Source organism: Exophiala bonariae (assembly GCF_035927105.1).
Source record: "Exophiala bonariae strain CCFEE 5792 chromosome Unknown scaffold_47, whole genome shotgun sequence".
Classification (NCBI taxonomy): Eukaryota; Fungi; Ascomycota; class Eurotiomycetes; order Chaetothyriales; family Herpotrichiellaceae; genus Exophiala; species Exophiala bonariae.
The window spans coordinates 21,021-44,862 of NW_027042522.1; the positions used below are offsets into that span (position 1 = coordinate 21,021).

Consider the following 23,842-nt stretch of genomic DNA (forward strand, 5'->3'; position numbering starts at 1 on the left):
TCAATTTTGTAAGCGTACGGGGGGCTGCCATGTGCATCGCACAGGGTTCTCGGTTTCAACCTAGAATAATTCCCTTTAGGAAAACTGGATGAATCCAAGGGCGTTCAAAATGTCAATTTGTGGGTCATGAATGTATGTATTCGCATCATGCCATGTATGTATCCTGCATATCGCGTCTAATAAAAGTTCTTTGCATCGTAATCGTACTCGCTCGCTTTGTAAATGCAACATGGTATTCCTTCTGTCAAAAGTGGGAGACCGACGACGAGACCACTAGAAGAATTGTGGCGAATGACCCCAGAGCGCCCCTGCAATGCAAATACGGAGAAACACGCCCGACGTGGCAGACGCTAGAAAAAGGCAATATTTCTGAGCCTTCATGCATCGGAGTCTCTCAGCCTCTCCATGAGGATCCTGAGAACTTCGTCTTCCCAATCATTCAGCTGGAGCCACTCAGGCACGACGATTTGATTTCTCGTGATGACGATTCTGTCGCCTTTCTCATCTTCTTCATTGTCTTCCTTGAGGCTATCTTTGGTGGGTCGATCGTGTTCCGGTTTCGAGGTCCTTCTGGACTGTGATCGGTTGGGATGAGGTGTCCTTGAGGCTGAACTGTATGATACCGTTCGGCCAATGCGGTCGGGATCTATGGACGCCGACTTGCGGAGATCTCCCACGTTCGAACCGGTTTCCGTCTCTTCGTCGGATATGTTCTCTTCCTTGATTGATTCCGGGGTCGCCGTCGTGGCTGATGGATTGGATGCTTTCTCGACGTCTAGTTCTTGCTTCTTGTCCCCTTTTTCTTTACGTCGCTCTTCCTTCAGCGCTTTTAAGTCTACAGGCGTCCACCAGTAGACCGGATAACGCCTACCGGCGAGGTTGTTGAGAAGCATCGCACTTGTCATCATGAGCATTGCCGCCAGTAGTACGAGAGGTAACAGCCACCAGCCAAGGATCTGGATCTCAACGCTCGTCGATGCCAATAAAGCAGTGGCGCCGGCAGGAGGATGGACTGTTTTAGTCAAACTCATGACAATACTGGCAACTGCCACGCAGATGGCGCCCACTAGCCATCGTAGCTCCTCAAATCGTTCCTGTGGAAGGTGTTCGAATAATTTAGTGATCGCGACGGCAATCACGGCGGAGAAAAAGTGTCCGAAGACGAGATTTCGAGGCTGGGCGAGTGGGGATTCTATGGTGTTGTATTCCAGAATGGCAGCGGCACCAAAAGAAGCAATGATTATTGGTACGGCATGGCCGGAAAGAGGTGGGAGGGCGAGAAAAGTATTTTCAATAATTGCAAGGCCACAAAATGTACCAATGAATATGGACAAGTAGACTATGGTGTTGTGATAGCGGTGTACGACTGGAGGACGCCGTGAGGATGTCCTTGGTAGCCTGTGACCGAAAAAGTATGAGACTGACGTTGGAAGGAGGTATAATGGTGATCTGGGAATATAAGGGTTGAGGTAGTTGTCGATGTCGAATGGCGGTTTGGGCTTGACGGGCTCACGAGGCTGAGGCTTAGGCATGGCCTCGAGTTTGATCTGTGGCTGTGACATGGTTGCTGCTTGCAGGACTAAAAAAAGATTTCGATGACTCGGAGGGAGAAGAAGAAAAATAGCCGTACAATGTTCTTTGTTATACACGTCGTCGAAGATTTGACATAGTAAACTTCTCAACTACGCGGAACGGGCGGCAGAATAGATTGACCATGAAGGCTGACAATTCTGAGCGGCGAGAGAACGGAAAATAGGGATTGATTAGGAAGGAAAAATGACAGCAGCAGGGCCCCTGAGCGCCGACGGAGCTCATGAAATAACTTACAGGTCGACACGGTACCAGGGGAATGAGACAGAGGGATTTGAGGGGACACGCAAGGCCAGCTCTACATGGCAGATGAATGCGTAATGAGAATGTCGAGGATTGAAGCATCTCCGCTGTGAGGAGATATTATGGTAGAAAATAAGGGAGTAAAAGCGGCAGACGAGATTCAACTCCACAGGCGAGGTTCCAGGGCACGAGTCTTGTGTAACTGAAAGAGGACGAACAAAGCAGGCCATCTTTGAAGGAGAAGTCGCAATTCAGACAGGTTTTACGAAAGAGAAATTGGGTGAGTGGTGGAATTGCGTTGTTTGTAGTCATCAGATGGACCGCGCTTGACGCTAGACCTGAAATGGATTGGTGAAAGCTTAGCTGGGTCCGGGGAAGGAATCAGCCTGGCCACTCCAACAGGCAAAACTCAGGCAGCATGACAAATTTGGCTGCTGGGAGATCACGTGACTGGATTCGTTTAAAGCAGCATCGTCTTCAGCCTCTTCCCCGGGTGTGTGATGTGATGCTGACGTCATATCATCATCACGGTCATATTTCGGTGCCCACTACTACCTCGAACTCTGCCGCAGATCCGGTGAGAACTATGGGGAGTTCGAGTTCTATTCACCTTGGTACAATGTTCGAAATGCCGCAATGATCTTCCGTGAACTGGCCCTGCTTTGACAGTGGGTTCCTTGATGGGGTTGTATTCTCCCCTCGGGAGACAATCCTTGGGAGACAACCTTGGGAGACTAACTAGGGACGAGGCTGGATGGGTGCTTTCTGTTACTGTGCGGATGACACTCTTGATATTGTGACACGAGGTCTTACATCCAGTGCTCACTTGTTGGAGTCTATGCTAGTAAATGCTATAATACTTTTTGTCACTCTTCTCCCGGAGCCAGTCCAGTTGCGAGCGGTGGCCCATTCTATGTTGCTCCTTCCATTCATTGCAATGTACCCAATGCTTGACACCTCACCCCAACGCCAATATCCAACCAAGTAATATTGTAACATGCAATTTCATCGCCCATCATTGCTCTGCGCCGTTCCCACTGTAGCAGCATTACTCACTCAATAAAAGAAAATCGTCGTGCGTAGTAGGGTTTTCAGTTCCAATTCTGCCAAATGCAATTACACCCGCCAGTGCCACCGTCGATGCCACCAGCCGTCTGGTCGAACCCCGTGTCCAGACCCGTGCCATTAACCAACCTCGGCGCGGCATTGATCAACACTCCTCCAACCCCTCTTGCCTCGGGGATCAATGTCTTAACATCTACCTGAATGACTTGCAACTCGTCGACACCATAGCAATATGCTGTCTTCTTATTCACATTCCCGCCATGTCGGTCGAGCGTTATGGTCGTCGGGTATGGAAACGAGCCTGGCCGGCTAAAGTCCGTGGCGGAGTTGACTTTCTCACGATCCGTTCCTGTGCTGCCGTCGGTTTCTGTCAGGGGAGGCAGCAGAGTCGCACCAAACGCCGGGTTCGTCCACATGCGTACTAGAAAGCGCGTCTGGCTGAATGTGCAGCGGAATTGGGCTTCGTTGCGTGTTGACCCACCGTTCGTGTCCGTGGGGTCGATGCCGTTACTGTCGGCCGCCGTGGAAGAGCCATTGAATGGTGCTCGCGAACGTAGGAAGATCGACTTGTCGTAGTACATGTAGAACCCGTAGTGCTCATCGGGTAGGCCGCGATTGTATAGTTTGATGGGTTGAGAGGATGGATAAGGGTCAATGGGGAGGAGGTTGGCTGGTGCGGCACTCCCGTCGTTGAGGACGTCAGGTGCCGGGATCGAATCGGTTGAGTTGTTCTCTTGTCTTCTTGCAAGACTGGACGTAACTGAGGCTGAGGCCGAATTCGTCGTATTATTCGGATCGATAGGAAAGGCGGGCACGAAAGTTATGAAGAAGGGTGTTTTCTCGCCATCAAACGGTTGCGTAATGTTGTCGGTCGTGTTGCCCATGAAGAGCTGGTCAGCCCGGCTAGGGGGTGCCGGGTCGGGCTCGAACAAATCATCTGAGAACAGGTCACTCACTCCTCGAGCGCCAAGGTCGAGAGATCGCTTTGATAGCTCATCGACAGGGATGGTCATGTTCACAGGAACAGTGCCGTTCTTAAACGTGATCTGAAAGCGGAAATTAGGCTGGTCAGGGGAATTTGGTAAGACATCGCCATGGCTCTCCTTTGGGAGTGCACAACTCCATAGCGTGGCGGGCGCAACGCATTGAGATTGCTGTTTAACATCTGGTCGTGCAATGGTAGAGATACCAGTAGGCATTGGTGGATAGCCTGTAAGGTTTAGCCATTGGCTCTGGACAGGTGTACCGTCTCCAGCACGCGTGACTAGCATCGCTGTCAGAACGCATGCAACAACAATCAAGAATAAGACGATGCCGATGATCCATTTCCAGTATCGCTGCTTCGATTTTGGTGCCTCATTAGTGTCGGCGGGCTTCTTCTTCCTCCCAAAACAGTTGATCCTCGAAAGAAGGCTCTTCTTCTTGGACTTGGCATCGTGAGGCTCTGGGTTTGAATCTTCTTCTTTGATATTTGATATTGGTAACGGATTCCGGGAACCTGTATCTATTACCAGGACTGGTCGCGATGGTGGCTCTTCTCTTCGTTCCATTTGGCTAGCGACAGGAAGAGGTGCAGGCGCTGCACGTTCCGTGTAGGTAGTATGATTATGAATAGTCAAAGAATGAGGTTGCGTTGGATCCCAAGTTGTCGGTTCGGTCATTGCCAGTGTTTGCTCTGGAGGACGGATTGTTTGAGCTGGAGGTGCAACTATATCTGCCATCGGAACAGCTCCCTGTGACGCCATGGTTTTCTGCATACCCGGCGACACTGGACCTGGAGAGGGAACAGCGGGTGAGACGCTGCTTCCAGGAACAATAGTTGCGATGTTGGGAAAGTCAACGTCACGACGTGAGGCACTGCTGACGAGGCGTGCTGTTTTGTTTTCCGTGTCTGTGTTTGTCACCTTTGCTGCATCCTCTACCAAACCCCTATTTGCCATTTCCTGGCCATCATGGTGTTTTGCAAATGAATCAATCGACTTTGCTTGGACGACGGCCGCTGTGTTTGCTTGACGAACGTTGGGCGAAAGTTCCTCAGGCTCTGTCCCGATTGTGATGTTACTCAAGGCTCTTTTGACCATAGCGGTGTCGTTACTGCTGTCTGCTTGGTTTTCTGAAGTAGATCGATCCTCATTGTGACCATTGAGTGTGGCACCCAGAAGTACTCTAGAGTCAAATATTGAATGTAGCTTCGGGAGCTGTTCCTCACACGAGTGATTCTCGCATTCGAAGTATCGAATACCTTTGGCCTGTTCGACCGCACAAGCATGATAGTAGTCTGCAGCAAGCCCTTTGCCCGAGTATGGAAGAAATCCTGATGTTACCTCCTTTGAATCGTCTCCAACCTGTTCCTTTTCGAATGAAGCAGACCGTGATGGTGATTCCAGCTTTTCATTCGCAACTGCGTCTGCATCGCGTGCCTTCTCCCACGTTGTCCATCTCGACCAAACGCTCGCTCTTGCACTAGCCAACCCATGCCTCCTTGGAGTTCCAGGCGACTGAGACGAAGTAGGTGAGATTACGGTGCCTTTGGGTGAGTGGACGAAGCTTGGCATTGAAGGAATTGGAGGTGTTGCATGATCGTGATCAAGTGTGGCAATGCTTTTAAGAGTGCCTTTCCTTGACAACATTGGTGAAAGCATCAAGTTCCACCAGCCTTGCGATTTGTGCCTAGCGCTCTCACTCCGTGAGCCAAGGATATGTTCTTTGCTTTCCGAAGAAGCTCGACGCATATGTTCAACATCATTAACGTCTCGCTCATCATAGAAAACCTGATTTCCGTACTTTTCAAGGTCCTGGGGATTTCTATGTGTCAGAATCAAGTGACCACTCCCATGATTGGTCACTTGTTTCCGCGAGAGGCTTGAGGGTAGTTTCGGCACTGGGGGCGTGTCGTTATGGGAGGCTGTATTCTCACCCCACGGTGTGGTAGAGTAGACACTAGAAACCGGTCTGTTTTTAGAGGATGTCGGTTTTGTCACCCACGTGTCGGCATCTTCCGCTGGAGTAACAATGATTGCAGGTGTATCAGGCGTATACATCGATAGGGCGCTGTCTCCACCACTGTTTAATTTGTGTGCTTCAGCTTCAGCTTCCGGTACTGAGAGACCTATTACAATCGACCTCTTATCTGGTGAATGAGCATCTTGGGTGGGTTGCAATTGTCCAGTCTGTCGAGAGTTGATTAGACTTTCATTCGGCCTGAGAATTTCATGTTGTGCATGATCTGGCTCTCTAGGAGTCTTCTTCCTGGCGGCCTGCAACGCTTGCAGCCTCGAAAGTGCCTCACGACCCAAAGCTCGTTTTGAATTTTCCATCTTGTCTGTTTTTCCCAAGGGTAATTCCTGGTTGCTGCTACTGGCACCATCGTGATGGCGAGAGGACCTGGAATTGTCGTGTGGCAGATGGTGTCCATGTTCAGCCTTGGCCGATACCACCGAGGTCGCATATCTTGGTTTCATTCGGGGTCTCTGGGCCTGTACTTGGTCAATCAAGAGCCCGTCAGTATGTGTTCGCTTTGCCGAGTTGGAGAAGTTCGTGACTATATTAAGACCTGGGCGTTTCCGTGACTTGTCCCGTATGGATTGTTTCCGGCGAGCTCGCTGTGATGGACGGGTTGTTGTAGACGATTGACTATATCTTTCAAGTTGGAACTCATCACGGCCACTTGAACATCCGCTGTCGTCATCGGAAGAACTGGAAGCGAAAGTATTGGTGTGAAGAAAAGGATTTCCCGAGGAATGAACCGGCTGAGCATTACTCGGCTTGAAAGATGTCAACTGTTCTGTTGGTGGAGAAGATAACGGAAACGTCGGGACTGTCCTGGAATCGATGCTGTTCATAGTGGTGGAGGGTTTTGTGGTACGAGATGATGGCTCGAAGCTAATTACCATTGTAGCGATTTCTGCTCAAAATGCAGTCCTGGGATGGTGGGAAAAAGAGAGGAAAATGGCGAGAACAGGAAATTGGAACGAAGATCGCCTTCAGTGCGGGCTCATCTGAACAAGAATGGTGTCCAAACACCAAAGGCCCAGGGCGCTGAATAGCTAAAGTACTGATATTGCTGCAATGTCCTAAGATGATTTCACCGTGCATGTGTTGTTGATTAATACCAAACTCCAAAACTCAAGACATTAGTGTATGAGACAGAGATGAAGAAAAGAGAAAAGGAAAAACAAAGGAAATGAAAGAATCGACGTGGATGGAAAGGACAGAGACAGTGTTGCGGGTAGATGAACTGGCAGAGTAACAGGCGCGACAACGAGGTTGATAAAGTCTGTCAATGTTCGACGCAAGGTCCAGCTAATCAGCGATACTGAGCCAGTCAAAGAAGTCCCTCGCAATAAAGTCAGTAAGTATTCATCCATCGATCCACCAAGGTCATGGTTTTGTTGCCAATGCTGGAGTGAAGCAGGTCTGAAGGCCTGTCCATGTTTCGATCGACATGGTCGTGGTGGGAATGTGGGCAAGGGCACTGAAAAACAGTGCCAAACATAGCAAACCCATAATGTTTCGATTCAGCGCCAACATTGAATCTCAGAATACAATCACTGAGCCTCATGTGCGCATCGTGAGTGGCTCACGGTTGAGAAAGGAATCAAAATAGGCGCGCGTCGTGTCTGAGGATGGGAGTTTGGACGATCGTCCCCAGCGAATCAATGGTTCGTCACGTGCTCCGATCTGACAGCGTGCCACGTTTTGTTTCACAAGGCTGTCGCCTCTCCTGCTGCCAGGACTTGTTCATCAGGCGACAGACTACCGAGCAGAGTATCTTGCTAGCCGAAAGTGTCTGACCGAAGACCTTGTCTTCTTTTCCACGTTGCCGGAATATAGCTCAAAGAATGTGGCCCAACGCAAGAACTTGGAAATCAAGACTACTAAATGGCCGTGTTTTGCGGCAAGATCTGTAAATTATCGCATTTTTGCATGTACATGTTCCGAGGCTCATGAGCGATGATGCTCTTCTGAGCGGCGTTACTCCAAACACAACTCAGGTGAGAGTACTGATAACAATCCCTGCAACCAAGTTTCCGCTCACTGTCATCGATCAGAACTAGATATCATCAATGAACCATCCCCATCCGAGACCCCAACGAATGTTCCATGACCGTGGTATCATAAGTCGATCAACCTTGCACGTTCTGCGCCCGACCCCTTGGTGGTCCTCCACTTTCCTGGTATTTAATAATAAAGCACATCATGGAACGAAAGCCCAATACGACTTCCTGCAGATCCATTTCAAACACATTCCCCCGGACATACGAAATAGGTGGTAACATATTGTGTCAGTAAGGAAAAGGGAAATAGTGTTACCGCCTTTCATCGGAATACTGAATTCCTTGCATAGCGCCATTCATCAACGGTGGGAGGGTGCGTGGAAGCTCATTTGATCCATCTATGCCATTATTAAAGTGCGGGCCAGGACCGTGGGCATATCCCAAAGGACTCTGGGGGATGACACTCGGTGGTGGTGGAAATGAACCTTGATTCTGTAAACGTTGCATCTGCTGGCTCATCTCATGCATTTTGTTCTCCAAATCTTGAAGCTGGTGTCGCTGTTTCTCATAGTCGTGTCTTTGTTGCTTGGTCTGATTTTCTAGGGATGTGATATAATCAATTGCTAAAGTTATATTAGCATTCATAGTGACAAGTCGTGTTGGACTACACCTGCTCACCTCGGGATAAAGTTTCCCATTTGCTAGATTTGTTGTTTTGGGCCTGTGGCAGCCGAGTTCGTAGCTGTTCAAAGCAATCTTTCATCTCACTCCGCCGCTTACGCTCGGCAAGCTTGTGAGTAACTCGCAACTCTGGTGTACGACTGTAAGGGGTCTGGCTATTTGGGGAGTCAGGATCTCCACGAAGACTGTCGACTTGCTTGTGTTGTAAAGTATGGTGATGGGCTTCAGGGAGTTCTAACCAAGTCAGTCTAATCAAAGTACTAGTATCGCACGTGAGTTACCTTGCTGACCCAGGGGTAGCCTGGAAGACTCGACAGTCAGGACGCTGCTGGTAAAGGACTCGGCAAAGCTGTTTCTTCTCGAGAAGTTGGAGGGAGGTCGTCCAGATGGACGTGGGGGTGCGTCGGGATCGGGGAATGCATAAGCTTGACCGCGTGTAGGTGCATCAGCACTGTAAACTTCTTTTACAGGATTTTCCAAAATTGGAGGAGCAACACGGCCTGCTGCAAAACCGCCTCTGCCTGCACCGCCACGGTTGGACCCAAAGGAGGATATTGAACCGGCGCTCATAGTAGAGTATCGGCCACCTGAATATCCATTTGTTTGAATCCCCCGTTCTCTCTGCAAGCCGGACACAAGAGAAGATTGTGACTGGTTGTTGCTCGTGTATGGAGACGCCGGACCCAATCCTAGGTTGTTCATGCCCGTATGTATACTGTTGGTGACGCTGCTTCTCCTTGAATCGTCGAAATCGCCACTGCCTCTATTAGGATGAGAATCTGATGTCGGGGTTGGCAGCCCGTTGGAAGGATGAGAGGTTTTGCTATTGAAGGGTGCTTGAGGAGCGGCAGTGTAGTCGGGCGTGTAGGGAGACAGAGCGACTCCGTTGGGGGAATGCGCCGAGTTTAGATATGGCATAGAATTGATTGAAGAACCCGATACTGGTTTGAGGGTGGTCAGTAACATAAGAGAATTGGAGGAGAAGCAAACTTACATGTGCCAGGGGTCATCCAGCTACCAGAATCTCTTTGAGGTGGATGTATAGAGAGGTCCAGGTGGCCTCGCTCATGGGGCTGCGAGGGTAATTTCGAGGTCAAGGACGCTATCGATGGTAGAGTTTGGGTGGTTTGTGGGATGATGGGCTGAGGAACAGATTCCCAAGGCCGATGACTTGTAGTTGCCTCCATGATGTAGATGTCTGTGCTGAGTTGCTGGATTGTCTAGGCTAAGTCAGGAGCGACCAGCGTCGTCGCAACAGCGCATAAGGGTTTGGAACAAGAGTTGGTGTGCCTGACTTGTTCGTCGAGCAGTAGCGCAAGTTTAGAAATCACTGGCTGATGGGAACCCAGACACTGCGGCGTTCAAGGTACCACAGGGAGCAAGTGATCGAACAGAGCTGACACGGCAGCAAAGAGTGGTACAAAGAGTTTCCAGACGGTGGAGCTGGGACGAACTCGCGCAAGACCACTGTAACGAAGTTTTGAACGTAATATACAGTAGCGTCCTCGGTCACAGAGCAGGTGATTGCAGGGGCCGATAAATAGGTTTCTCCCCGTCGAGGTAAAGAGTGGTGGACAGTGGTAAATGGTGCGACTGGCAGATTGAAATGCTGGTGAGCCGATTCCCAAGACTGTGAAGGATGCCTCTCAGAATCAGAAGGGGTGGTGCGAAGAGTGAGGTTGTCTTTCCAAATGTTCCTCCAACAAAGCGGGAAATACAGATGCGGTCAAAGAGGTGTAAAACGTGGCAAGAAGGGATCTGTGGAGCTGGAGAACGGTAAGGAAAGTTGCTAGGTTAACGAATTGTCGATCAAGGATATTGTGCAGTGGTTCACGGGTCAGCGGTGACACAAGTGAGTGAGGTAGAACAAAGTGAGATGATTTGATGTAGCTGCGGAAAGCTGCGTTGTGATGAGTATTGAAGAGTGCGCAAACAGGACGGTGGTGAGGTCTGAGAAGAAGCACTGGGACCCGTACGAAGTAGAAGCCGTCGGTCAATGGGATGGAGATGTCGGAGAAGGTACCTTTGGTGGTGTAGGTTGTGTGGTGCGTCGAGCAGAGGACGGGGAATTGAAGCAAGATAGTCGTGATTCAACGGTAGACGGAGCCAACCGTGGCGGTCTTGGTTGTCTGGCGAGGGCGAGCGTGATGGAGACTGGTCGAGTATCGCAAAGAGGAAACTGAAAGGGAAGGGGTACGGATAATGGGATGGAGGCAAATGAGGAGCGCAGGCCCAGGAAAACGTGGCCTGCACACTACTGCAGTGGGTCGGGAGTGCAGATGGATGCCAGTAGTGGTGGTCCAGTGAGTGATAGGCAGTGGACACCCAGAACAGGTAATGCGTAGTGCCACTGGCAGTAGTGGGCAACAGGCTCTCTGGTGGGTGGACCAAGTCCGGATGTTGGGCCTGCCAGTGTGGACGAGTACTGCCAGTAACTCCTCAGTCAAGGAGAATTGGGCGTGGCGGGGGGAGGGTAACGTACGAGTAGTGGTACTCGCCGAACGGGGCACCAGAGATTGACTTGATATGAACCTTTCATGGGCAGTTGGTCCAACGTAGCAGAGAAGAGTTCAAGTTGACTGTGAATAGAAATGATCAACCAGCTCGAGTTGCCGATGGGGAGAAGAATAAAGAACTTGATGTTGGGATACAAGGTAGGTGGGGGGAGTGAAGATCCAGAGTCTAGAGTCCAGAGAGTTTCCAAGGGCCAAGGGCACCTACCCTAGTAACTAGAGGCTACCTAGGTAGGTACTCCGTACCTGGGAACAAAGAGGGACAACCACCTAACTAGCAACCCAAGTACAGGGTTGAATGGGGCTTCAGCTCTTCGTGAACTTGAACACTTCAGCCGCCTCTTGGAAAGCTGATGCTGACTTGAAATGTGTAGGCTCGCGCTATCGTCTGTCCACGCCATGAAGTGCCATCTTATTCGTAGCCAGGCTGGCGATCTTGCATGGGTCAATTGTTTATCACTCTGGACTCTCCCTTTGCGGGAAGCCCTCGCACTAAACGAGATACTCAGCAAACTCGACTCGGTCAGTCTAACTTGATCAAGTCATTTCAGTAGTGGTTGATTCCGGGGAAGCTGGGTTTGCTACTCTGGCTACTCCGTACGAAGTAGTTGAAAGGAAGTGGTCAAACACGGAAAAATTCAAAGCACTTGGTTCCAAGTTACATCAGTGCCTACTCGTAGTGCCTAGGTACCTAGATGGCGGCCAATACCAGTGGCCCGAGACCCCCAGGCACGCCTACGAGTACGGAGTAGTACGAGTAGGTATGTTGTGCTCTAGCGAGGATCCCCGCTGATAGCAAGCCCTTCAGTGGATTTGAACGAACAATGCACTCAATAGCCCGCCGAGGCACCAAACCTACCTACATGAGGTATCTCACGCTTCGAAACTGGAATGATGCGACAAAAGAAGAATCTCGATGGCCGTAGAGACCTCCTTCGTCCTCTACCTGGGGGACCTCGAAGCCCGGAACGTGGAAGGGGACGTGCTTCTGGTTCTCAGCTTTCCCCGAGACAAATCTCCAAACAATCTTAACAACATGGGGTGCTGCACCGCATCCCACGTGCAAACCAGAATTTGAACCTCCGTAAATGTCACGCTCGTGGATTCTCTGGCTGAGGTCTCAGCTTCTCCTCGTACGCACATGCTGACGGAGCTTTCCAGGTGATCGGCTCAACCCTTTGTGCACATCTATCTTTTGCTCGTGGCTCCCTCGTGGAAAGAGCTGCAACAAAAGTCGTTATAATTCCTTTTACTCGTAATGATCTTCACTTATGAAACTCATTGTCTCCATGATATGAGGAAAATGTTACGAGTAGCTTACTATTTACAGGGGGCTCCGAAGCTGCAGGTCTTGCCTATCATCCGGCTTCCTTCCCCTGAGTGGCGCTTGACTTGAGGCCCAGGGAGCCCTGTCATCCCCCCCAAGCTAGCCTTAGGCACTGCCCGATCCCCTGTGCAGTTCAACTAGTCCCACCGTCAAGCTATTGAATGTGTGGTTTGGCCTTTACCATCCAGGTGAGGCTATTAGCACAACGCATTTCGTGATTGTCGATCGTTGCTGTTTCTATTCGCCTGGCACCCAGCCAAGTCGTGATTATCAGGCTACTTCTGATTTGTTTTCCCGGCTGTATCACTGTTAACCAAAGGGCAGGTTAACTGTCGCAGGCTCTCAAATACCAACAGACATCAAACTCTCCCTCTAAGGTGGGGAATTTCATTTCTCTGGACTAATATATCCTTAGTGATGACGTCGTCAAACACGAGCCCTGAGACATCGGAATACCTCTTCCCTCGTGCTTCAACGGTATCCTAGCTTTGGGTGGTCTGGCGCCCGTCAAATCTGAAAGTTATTTGATGCACACGGACAGAAACGGGCGGCGTGGCTGAAATCGCCCACAAGGGCTTTGCTCGGCGTGCAGGGTTTCCCAGAACGTGGCAGCGTCACAGCTCGCTAGGCTCGCGGATGCTGTACGAGTACGATTCGTTTCTCTTGCCCCAATTCAAATCTCCTACATTCTTCCCGATCGGTCTGAGATGCCGACGTTGTTTTTTGTTTAGTATTCTATCGTCTGAAGTACAGTACAGGTGGGACTCTATTAAGCACCATCACCGTTCTCGTGTTTACCGTGGTGTCGGGAGCATTCCGAGGTTGAATATGAAACCCTCCATGTTGGGCAAAAGTTTACCGATTGATGCAGTGACAGTCATTTTGCCCACTCACGCTATTCGTCCTCGCAAGGACAGAGTTCGTTTGACAGATGGCGTCGCACACCAGGATAGGCGAATGCAGGTGCCCTCAAACGCACTCAAGTCAACACTAAATGTCGAACAGGGCGGATGTCTGACGTCCACTATCACCTGGCTGAAGCGAGTGGCTTGCTTGCGATAGGAACGCCATGAATGCGATGACCACCAATCAGCACGATCCACCGTTCCGTCGCTTCTCAGCCTTCGGATGCACAATTTGCTGTCTCGAGGGGCCCAAGTCGATGAAGAGAGCAACGTTTATTATTCGAACATTAAAGAGAGCATTTTGAGACGCAAGTTTCTTTCCTGATGATGTTGTCGCCAACTACTTCTCCGCTGCTACTCTACTTCGTGGTTTGCTACTGAGTCCAATGGCACGTTGAATATCGCTCCAGCTACAGACTCCCCAATCAGGCATTGGCCTTTTTCTCGGCCTCGATTAATCCCGAAACTGTGTCCTTCAATGTCACAGCAAGAGGTGTAAATTCCAGCCCCAGCAACTTCTCCGCCTTGCTGTGATCAATGTGGTAAATGGGCCAATTCTTGCCTGCCCCTGGTTTTCCCTCCGGAACGCGATCTTTGAGCTCGGGAAAATCTTGTCGGATGGCATCGACCGCGTTCTGATAGTTGAAGTCGGAGCCAGGGATGATCCTCTGACCGCCGGCTTCCTCACGTTCAAGAGCTCTCAGATGGGCTGCGGCAACAACTCTCACGTCACAGAACCCTCCAAATTCGACTGGCGGCACCTCCTTCGCTGATCCATCTACAAGTTTCCAAATTGCCTCGGTCGACTCATTGAGATGATCCAAAGATTTGATGCCACCGAATGTAGGTCCAAAAATCCATGGCGGGCAGAGTGCCACAAAGCTGAAGTCTGGTTTGTTGGTCTCGATCCATTCCCATGCAGCTTGTTCAGCCAGACCTTTGGCCGCGCAGTAAGAGAAAGCCCCACTGTCTGATGCCTTTGCTTCTTCATATGTCGCCGGATTCCAGTCTTTCTCTGAATAGGTGTAACCAGGACGGTCCCCTTTGGATATGTCCAGGATGTCTGCAAAGGAAGCAGTCAACACAACACGACGTATCTTGGATCCTTGTGTCTTTGCCGCTTTCAAGGCATTCAATACACCCTGGATGGATGGCTGCAACAGTTCAGTTTCATTATCCTTCGGGTTCAAGATAAAAGGGTTGGCTGTGTGAATGACGCCCGTGACACCTTTTACTGCTTCATCAAAAGCACCCGACGTTGTTATGTCAGGAACAACGGCGAATGACAGCTGATCAGCATACTTTGCATGTGTCTTTTTGATTCCCTCAATGCTCTTCTCCGATCTCACGGTTCCGCGAACCTTGTAACCAGCTTCCAAGAATGTATGGGCAATCCATGTTCCTACGAACCCCGAGATACCTGATAGAAGTATGGTCTGATCTGAAGGCGGTGGTGGGCTCATACTGATGGTTTAGTGGAAGATGTTTGATGACTTGATTAATTGACACAGGGAGTTGATTCGTTTCGTAAGGTCTTTGGAATGAGAGGAAGTTGGCACGGGGATGGCTAACTATCTATCCTTTTGTGGATAAGGAGGGGAACTACAATCCCCATGGACTCACAAACACTTGCACTTTCTAAAGTGTTGATCCCTTGATTACAAAGTCAAACTGGGCCAGAGCAGCATGCCAATAAGTGGAGATATCGTCGGTTCATATTGGACCAAAGGCGCTGCCTCACTCTGCAAGTCCAATGTTGAGCGAATCAAGGAGCGTGAACAGGTTCTGTTCTCGAAGCGAAGTCGAGTCTCCGGTATAACTGTTCAATCTCAATGCTGAATTGCTCGGATCGTCACAATGCCATGAGCCCAGCGTCAAGAAAGAGAGTCTGATGGCGTCATATCGCACCCTGAAAGCAGCATCAAACGAGCAACTACATGCATGATTATATAACATGGTTCGTGTTGATCGAAATTGTTCACCAGCATCTGTTGTAAAGAGAAGTAAATGACGGACTCACAGCCAATGAGGTCGTGCGAAACTTCATCTGGAACCGGATAGCACAATGAAGCTTCATACACTCCGATTGGCGCGTATGGAAGTCTGACAGTCTTCTTCGATCCTTGTTACAGCAAAATGAACGACATCCAATAAGAAGTTTGTCAGGTAAACATGCGCTCTCTAGCATGTGATCTACATTTTCGGCACCCACAGGCAATAGGCAGCAGAAGGAGCTTGTGGAAAATCATCCATCAATGCCTTTCAACACGAAAGTGCAAGTAAATGGCTCCCTGGCTTATGCTATAAAACAATCCTCTATTGCACACCCATTCAGCCAGGGAAAAATTGGGAGGAGAGCCATTCTGAATACTCTTGACGTTCGGGCCGTGTCGCAGTCCAGTCGAACTCTTCAGGCTTTATGCCAGCCGCCTTCAAAGTACAACACAATATGACAGAGTCGTCGCCTCGTACGCAAATTGTGAGACCTGGGAGTAATCCATCTTTCATGGGCCATTCATAGTGCCTATTGATTGCTATCGCGTTGAGATGATCCATGGATCGCAACATCAGGCTCGACGAGGCAGACTTGCCCCGCCTTCCTCTTCGTGCCGACCACAAGTACCACCAGGGCTATCCCTCTTTGAGCCTAGTATTTTGCTGAAAGACAGCCTCCAGCCTGGAGCCTGGTTAGCGTGAAAGGCAGCTGGGCAGTTGGGCAGCGAACTTTAGATTCATCCCAGCCTTACCGTGGACTTTCACATTTCTCCCTCCCAATATGCTTGATCGATGTCCTAGTCAAGGCCAGTGAGGTCGAATACCACGCTCCTGTATTCTTGTGAGCTTCCCTATCCCTCAGTAATGGAAGCAATTGCTGCTCTTGGACTCGCTGCAAACATACTACAGTTCATCAATTTCGGTGTTGTTATCCTGTCGAAAGGCAACGAGATCTCTACCAGCGTTGATGGAACTCTGGTAGAAAACGTGGCGATTGAAGTAGTAGTCACCCATCTCAAGGACACACTCGCCCGTATACAGGCGTACCCTACGATTCGATCCCCAGCCGCTCAAAAGTTGCGGACCGAGTGTGATCGATTAATCAACGACATACTGGGTGCCCTTGACAAAGTCAAATCTAAAGGCCCACCGAGCAAGTGGAAAAGTCTTCGAAAGGAGTTGAAAAGTGTTTGCTCGAAGAACCAGATCGAGCATTGGCTCCGACAGCTGGAGTCATTGCGAAGCGAATACAACTTCGAGTTGGAAGTTGAGATACTGTAAGTCATGATATATTTCAGGCGCCAAGAGACTTAAATTTGTCATAACAGTACGACAATCGATCTTCAGGGAGTCGAACAGACTCAATCATTTCAAGATTCGATGCATCCCAGAAAATCTTGACTCAGACTCTGCTAAACGCCATCCGAGATGACCACGATAACTTGGAAGCCATTGCCGAGAAGCATTCCATCGATATCAAATCATTAATGCAACAAGAACTCGACCGCTCACGAGCACTTGTCTCTCAGGAGGCCATCATCACAAGAAACACCATCGCTGCCGAGCATGCAGATACCCGTTCTCACGTTACTGTTGAACATGCAACGACCAGGCAGTTCCTCGAACAACGAAGCGTGGCGGAACTCACGGCCATCACAGAATGTATTGCGAAGACTGCAGACACACAGGTGCAAGCCCAGCAGCATAGCCTTGGCTCGGTAGAACAGAGCATCCAGTCTGCTGTCTTGTCAGAAGTTACGAACGCCACACAGACGCTTTCTGTCGAGATAGCACTACAGAACTTCACTACAGGACTTCAGATCCTCGATGGTGATAGGGCCGTGATTGACTCGCTCTCGCATCAACTCGACCAGACCACAAATGCACTTTGGCGAATGGAAGTTGAACAAACGCTGAATATCAGAAACTTTTCGAGATTAGTCGCAGCCCGTGCCCCGAATCCTACACGGAATCCTCGAGAGTTGACAAGTGCTTTCCAAGAACAGCAAGAGCAGATGATCTCGGGTACTGAATGGCGCCCTGTTTCCAGCGACACCGCAGATTCTTCGGACGTTCTGCACACCACTGGAGCCTGGCTGAACGGACACCGTTCCTGCGATGACCCTCCACGTCTGTCGCTAAGCGCCTTCAATTCTGATTTTGGCGTACAGCTTGGTCCTAGAGAACAGCCCTTGGATCATTCTGTTCCTGTGCCTGGTGAGGTGTCTCTCTGCCCGGTGGTCGATCAAGCCTCAAATTTCACAACCATACCGGATGTCGTCTTTAACAGCGTTGTATCTGAGAAGCGTGACGGGCAAATATCTCTAGTCCTTCGGACACCTGCGGCTCGTCGGAAATTCTTCGCTATTGGCCGCATCTTCGAAAAATGCTTCCCCGATGGCGAAGATTCTCATGACCTCACTACAGTGAAGGAAGCTCAATCCAGCCCAACGGGGTCAGTGAAATCGGTAGTCGTCCGGCAGGGAAAATACTCATGTACTTGTGTGCCACTTGTTAACTGGTACCGTGACCACTCCTGGAGTAAAAAGGCTGAGGCTCAGTTTGACATCGATGGCTGTGCGGCTGTTCATTTGTATGGAGAATCCCCGACATCAGACGGCCCAGTCCCACGCAAACCCTCGTTGGCAGTCCATCTGGAAACCGGCCGTACGTTCACAATCCCACCTTTCGCCTACATAGATTTTCGATCAGTTTTCGAACACCCTCACATCCCCCACGTTATACCTGTCGGTTTTATTGACCAGGCCTCTCTCGAAAGTCTGCAGGCGGCCGGATCAAGAAACATCGACATGCTTCAGCAATCCTTGCCTCAGATGAGTCCGATCCACCTGCGACTACTCAATTTCGTGAAGAAGCATTCCGCCCGTGCGCAGCTCCACAAACAAGCCAAGTATGAAATCAAGCATGGATCATCATACTATGTCTACGTCCGCAATCTTGACGGAAGTACCAGTGCTTCATGGCCTTCAGTTAGGGGAAATTGAAAAATCAATACGAATGTCTACCAGGGAGTGATCTGGAATCAATTTTCGTGCTGCTTCAGGTCCTGACCTATCGGAGTGTCAAAGTCCGGAGTTTACAGAACCCTTCGAGGCCAGCTTGGTGAAAGCATCTGTGATAATGAGTGTCAACTGGAGCGGTGTGCTGACGAGCTACCCATTGATGCCAGATGTGCGTGATTTCTTCCGTCATGGACTCACGACTACAAGCAGCAGCGTGGAAGAATGAATCTAGCATGCTTCATCAAATAGTGGGCTTCGGCGACAGTGTCCCTCTTCTTGTCCCGCTATGGGCGAGATCTCAACGGGACATGACCAGGTTCTGTTGATGTGAGGTTTCGAGCGGTGACCTGGGTAAGAAGACATCCAACTCATGTATGCGAGCTGCTACGATGATCTGTCGCAGCATTATCCGTCTTTTCAAATCTTACTTTGCCTTCCTGGAGGATGGGCTTCCTCCGCTTGATTGGCTTAATTTGATTCCACCCGAAATTTAGCCATGCCTCAGCCTCGTCCGGCGCACCAGGCAGAATCTCTTAGCGTGCAATGGAGCTTTGCTGAGTGTCCTCTTTGGGATTTCGACCGGCTTAGAACCATCAGCTCAAACCTCGAAGCCCAGAAACCTCAAACTCATAGACACTAGAGTTGCGCCCGAAAACATCGTGTTCCTGTCTTGTGGAGCTTTGAAAGGATGCCTAAAGTCCAAAGGTGACTCAGAATTGGACTGCGCCTCCATTGGCTGCATGTGGCACCCGTTCACTGACAACGACAACCCCGCATATACTGATATCAGGTCTCGAAGCGATGGAAATGTGGTCTTTGAGAATGGGCACGGCTTATATGCTGAACAAAACTGAATCTCGACACAGCCGCGTCTTGACAGTCAGGAAGTAAGTGCACGGTAAGTCTTCAGGCAAACACGAAAATCTCGTGTGGCCGACGGGAACAGGAGTCATCTCGTGTCTGCCTATTTAAATGTCAAAGGGCTGCCTGCATATCATAGTGAGGACATAAACCCCCCATCCATTTCTGCTAATGCATTTGAGATCTCTCTTGACCAAGAGTCGCACCTCATCCACCATGTCAAGATACACCCCAGCCCCGTCCATCGCCACGCCCAGCGTGAGCGAGGTGACGCTCAACGATGACTGGCAGCAGGTTGATTATTCTAATGGCCTTCCACTGCGACAACGATCGTCACTACCGGCAGACAGTATCAGCGTCAAGCTCACTCCTCTGCGGAGTGAAGAAGGCCTGCTGGTGTCGATCAAGCCACCTCAACTCCCTTCCAATGGACTCAATCGAGCTCACTGTGATATCGTGCTGGTCATTGATGTGTCCGGCAGTATGGCCTCACCGGCTCCCTTGCCTGACGTGACAGACCAGAGCGAGAAGGAGTCTGGAGGTCTTAGTATCCTCGATCTCACCAAGCATGCCGCCAGGACCATCCTCGAGACTATGAAAGATGGAGATCGGTTGGGAATTGTGACCTTTTCGAATGATGCCACGGTAAGTCATTTCCTTGATCTCTGAACACTCCTATATTCTTGATCTTGTCTCTAACGAATGCTCTTGAAGATCATCCAAGAATTGACCCCAATGACCGCGGACGCAAAGAAAGAAACCTGGACCCGTGTGGAGGCCCTCCGCGACGAAGGCTGCACCAACCTATGGGCTGGTATCAAGACTGGACTACACCTTTTCCAGAACGCCAAAGCCAACGACAACGTTCAAGGACTCTACGTGCTCACAGATGGACAGCCCAACCACATGTGTCCACAGAAAGGCTATGTCAACACTCTTAGACCGATGCTTGAGAAGACGGCACATGACTCGCAAGGTGCTTGTAATCCGACGATCCATACCTTCGGCTTTGGATACAGCATTCGCTCGGACCTCATGTCTTCGATTGCAGAGGTGGGCGATGGCAGTTATGCCTTTATTCCTGATGCAGGCATGATCGGGACGGTCTTTGTACATGCTGTTGCCAACTTGTTCAGCACCTTTGGACTCTCCACCACGGTTGAGTTGAAGACGCTCGGCAGCAGATCAACGAAGCCTCTGGCCATGACTGTGCCGGCCAGTATACCTACCCAGGCCAGCAACAATGGTGGCCTTGTCCTCAAATTGGGGAATATTCAATACGGTCAATCCCGTGACGTTTGGGTCGAATGTCCCAAATCTACCAAAGACACCGTCGTCAGTGCCGTACTGAACTATAGGCTCCCCAACGGCATCTCTCAGGGTTACCAAGCACAAGTCCATTTCTCCGAGGCGGTCGCTCTACCCCAGGAGGAAATCGAGTATCAGAGATATCGGGCCGAAATTTGTGCATTCCTATCGTCACTTTTCCCGCTCAAGAGCAATGGGGAGCACAGTACAGTGACTGGGTCGGGCAAAGTACAAGAAGCTCAGAAGAGTCTTGATACGCTGGTCGCTCGCATCAACGCATGCCCAGCAAAGGGAGAGGGGGTCGAAGCTCTGATTGCCGATCTCGCAGGAGAAGATCCTGCTGGTCAGATCTCGAAGGCGTTGACTTCAACTGGACAACAACAATTCTGGACCAAATGGGGATGTCACTACTTACCGAGTCTGCTACATGCGCATCAACGACAAATGTGCAATACCTTTAAAGATCCCGGCCCACTGATGTACGGCAAAAATAGCCCGCTGTTTATCCAGTGCAGAGATGAGCTGGACGCAGCGTTCGACAGTCTTCCAGCACCGAAGCCTAGTCTGCCACCACCAATGGTAGCCTCCTACGACACAAATGGTCGGGTGAGCTACAAAAAGGGCAAGCACGCGATTATCTCCATGAGGAGATACAACTCTTCCAGCAACCCTTGCTTCGAGGGTAATTGCAAGGTGACCATGGCAGATAAGTTCGAAGTCCTGGTCAAGAAACTAGTACCCGGAATGCTCGTTTGGACGCCGACTGGAGGACGACAGGTCCTCGCGGTCCTGAAGACCAACATTCGCGAGAATAACCAGCGACTCTGCCAGATCGGCAATCTCCTGGTCACTCCCTGGCATCCGATCAAGCATGAGGGAGAGTGGAAGTTCCCAGCACAAGTGGCAGAACGCACTGTCCCATCTAAGGGCAGCGTGTATTCTGTGCTGCTGGCTCCGTCGAGAGTTCCAGATGCTCATGCCATCGAGGTTGGCGGGCAAGTCTGCGTGACGCTCGGACATGGCATCTCGCAGTCTGCCGATGATGGTGATGTGCGAGCACATGCGTTCTTTGGCAACTACCGTCTTGTGGCCATGAGTCTGGCTCGACTCCGTGCTGACAAGAATGGACATCTTCAATGTGTTGGATTACAGCGAGATGGTAAGACTGGCCTTGCTTGTGGATTTACTCGTCCTGCTATGGCACTCAGCAACAAGACCTTGCCGGCGAAGTTGCTGAGGGTCCATCAAAGAGAAACAGGGATGAGAGTGGCTTGTTTGGCGTGAGCCAAGTGAGTGATCTCGTATACGTATATCAATTGTGAGACAGACCTAGCTAGGTAGTGATTTGAGCACGATATGAATGAAAAAGTCGATCCTTATCAAGTGGCCGAGTATGCATGTCTTCGTATTTGCCATTGATGTTCTGCCGACCCCACCCCACCCCCTGGAGGCTGAGAGCCTGGGCGGGCTTGCCACACTCCAAAAATGGCATCGTCACCATTCAAGTTGTTTGTTAGGGCTAGATTAGGGCTAGTTGGGTGACCATCGGACCCCGCGCGGCGCACAATCACTTTGTAGCACAAGTTGAGGGTTCAGGGACCGCCTCGAGCCCTTAGCTTTGAACGGAGCAGATAGTTTGACCAGGCATGCGAGGTACTATCGTAGTAGCAAATCCGCTATGGTTTATTGATCGTGACTATTGCAGAGATGCACAAGCGGGCGGGTTAGTTACTTGGTAGTTGCAAATCAAGCCACAGTCGGAGCACGGAGTGCCGTATCTGGTGTCCCAGTGCTTCCAAGCATCTTATAAGAAAGAAGGCGGTGTGCAAGAAATTCCCCATGCCAGTAGTTAGTTGAGTAGAGTAGCAGTAAACAGGAGGAACCCCTCCACCAGATTCACACGAACTTACGGAGTCCTCGTGCGACCCTCTTTCTTGCCTGACGTCCCCTCCTTCCTCCCCTTATTTGTACGTCTGTAGAAAAGAACGCTCCTTCCTCTCTAGAGATCTCAAAACTTATCTTTCAGTTTGATTTCTTTCACCCTTGAATTACCTCTTCTTCTCATATCTCAGCCATGGCGTCCAACAGCAAACTGATTACTTTCGAAGGTGAGAACTCCCTCGCATTATTCTACCATCAACAAAACTCGCGGGAATGACACAGGCAATTGTCCAAGCCTGGTCTGTGCCTGTGCCTGCGCCTTGACTTCCCGATCGAACGTTAAAAACGTGCATCTGGCGGCATTGCCATCTCCCTCTGTCCTGACCATCGACATACGTTTCTGCTTGTCCGACCACTTACTGACCATCATGCAATTGAAACAGAGTATCAAGGTGTCCTCAATGCTTACTTTGAGTGGGCTGAGAGCTACGACTCAAAGGTACGCTTCTCATACTCAACGTTGGAATGACAACGACTAACTTTAACTCTCTTCCAGGACTGGGAACGCCTGCGAAAAATCGTCGCGCCCACCGTCCGAATTGATTATCGCTCTTTCCTCAACAAGTTATGGGAGGCTATGCCAGCAGATGACTTCATCAAGATGATCTCTGATCCCAAAGTCCTCGGCGATCCAAGACTCATGACCCAACATTTCTGCGGTGCTTCCAAGTACGAGAAGGTCTCAGACGACGAGATCATTGGATACCATCAACTCCGTGTGCCTCATCAGAAATACACCGACGCCACGAGAACAAAAATCCTGGTCAAAGGCCACGCCCACTCCTCCAACCAGCATTGGTACAAGAAGGTCGACGGTGTATGGAAATTTGCCGGTCTGAACCCAGATATCAGATGGGGAGAGTATGACTTCGACAAAGTCTTCGCTGAGGGTCGTGAAGAACTCGGTGATGAGGAGTCCAAGGTTGCAGAGGAGGTCGCCAAGCAGGCTGAGGGCATTCCATCAAAATAGTTACTCTCCTCAGACCGATATTCTCACATTGGGACATTCTTTTGAGCAGTCGCTATATTGCGGGAGTTTATTTGACCCATCCACGAAGGGGCAGCAAGTGAATGAGACCAGCGTGTTGGCTGGGAGCAAAAGTTCTCAAACAAACCCTACAGGATATAGGATTTCATCGCAATGGAATCAATCACAGATCATGTTTTCCGTACTTGAGACCAGGCAAAAGTGCATGCGCCTGGTTGTGCGAATTTCCAGAACGTGAAGCATTACTCACCACCAAATCACATGAGCCAGTCTGTGGTCACTTAGATTTAGACCCGAGTTCCTATCCGCGGGACAATCTACTGCGTTAATATTGCCATCGTGTGCCCGTCGATCGTGCACTCGTTACAGTTGTCATAGAGTCTACACTTGGTCACCGCAGAGTAC

General features: G+C 50.2%; 6 protein-coding genes across 6 annotated transcripts; 2 read left to right on the forward strand and 4 right to left on the reverse strand.

The window, feature by feature from the left end:
* Nucleotides 1-377: 377 nt before the first annotated feature.
* Nucleotides 378-1,562, reverse strand: LTR84_010664 (uncharacterized protein; the record flags this gene model as incomplete). The annotated part of the gene is made up of 1 exon (XM_064854199.1): nt 378-1,562. The coding sequence occupies one exon, from the start codon at nt 1,560-1,562 to the stop codon at nt 378-380; it is 1,185 nt and encodes a 394-aa protein (XP_064700198.1).
* A 1,362-nt stretch (nt 1,563-2,924) lies between these two features.
* On the reverse strand, nt 2,925-6,740 carry LTR84_010665 (uncharacterized protein; the record flags this gene model as incomplete). The annotated part of the gene is made up of 1 exon (XM_064854200.1): nt 2,925-6,740. One exon carries the CDS (start codon nt 6,738-6,740, stop codon nt 2,925-2,927), a length of 3,816 nt encoding a protein of 1,271 aa, XP_064700199.1.
* Nucleotides 6,741-8,207: 1,467 nt separating this feature from the next.
* LTR84_010666 (uncharacterized protein) lies at nt 8,208-9,763 on the reverse strand (the record flags this gene model as incomplete). Its single annotated transcript, XM_064854201.1, has 4 exons — nt 8,208-8,518; nt 8,574-8,810; nt 8,858-9,517; nt 9,571-9,763. The coding sequence occupies 4 exons, from the start codon at nt 9,761-9,763 to the stop codon at nt 8,208-8,210; spliced, it is 1,401 nt and encodes a 466-aa protein (XP_064700200.1).
* A 3,983-nt stretch (nt 9,764-13,746) lies between these two features.
* Nucleotides 13,747-14,784, reverse strand: LTR84_010667 (uncharacterized protein; the record flags this gene model as incomplete). The annotated part of the gene is made up of 1 exon (XM_064854202.1): nt 13,747-14,784. One exon carries the CDS (start codon nt 14,782-14,784, stop codon nt 13,747-13,749), a length of 1,038 nt encoding a protein of 345 aa, XP_064700201.1.
* A 4,632-nt stretch (nt 14,785-19,416) lies between these two features.
* Nucleotides 19,417-21,792, forward strand: LTR84_010668 (uncharacterized protein; the record flags this gene model as incomplete). Its single annotated transcript, XM_064854203.1, has 2 exons — nt 19,417-19,845; nt 19,915-21,792. The coding sequence occupies 2 exons, from the start codon at nt 19,417-19,419 to the stop codon at nt 21,790-21,792; spliced, it is 2,307 nt and encodes a 768-aa protein (XP_064700202.1).
* Nucleotides 21,793-22,582: 790 nt separating this feature from the next.
* SCD1 (Scytalone dehydratase) lies at nt 22,583-23,419 on the forward strand (the record flags this gene model as incomplete). The annotated part of the gene is made up of 3 exons (XM_064854204.1): nt 22,583-22,616; nt 22,833-22,888; nt 22,946-23,419. The coding sequence occupies 3 exons, from the start codon at nt 22,583-22,585 to the stop codon at nt 23,417-23,419; spliced, it is 564 nt and encodes a 187-aa protein (XP_064700203.1).
* Between the last annotated feature and the right edge of the window lie 423 nt (nt 23,420-23,842).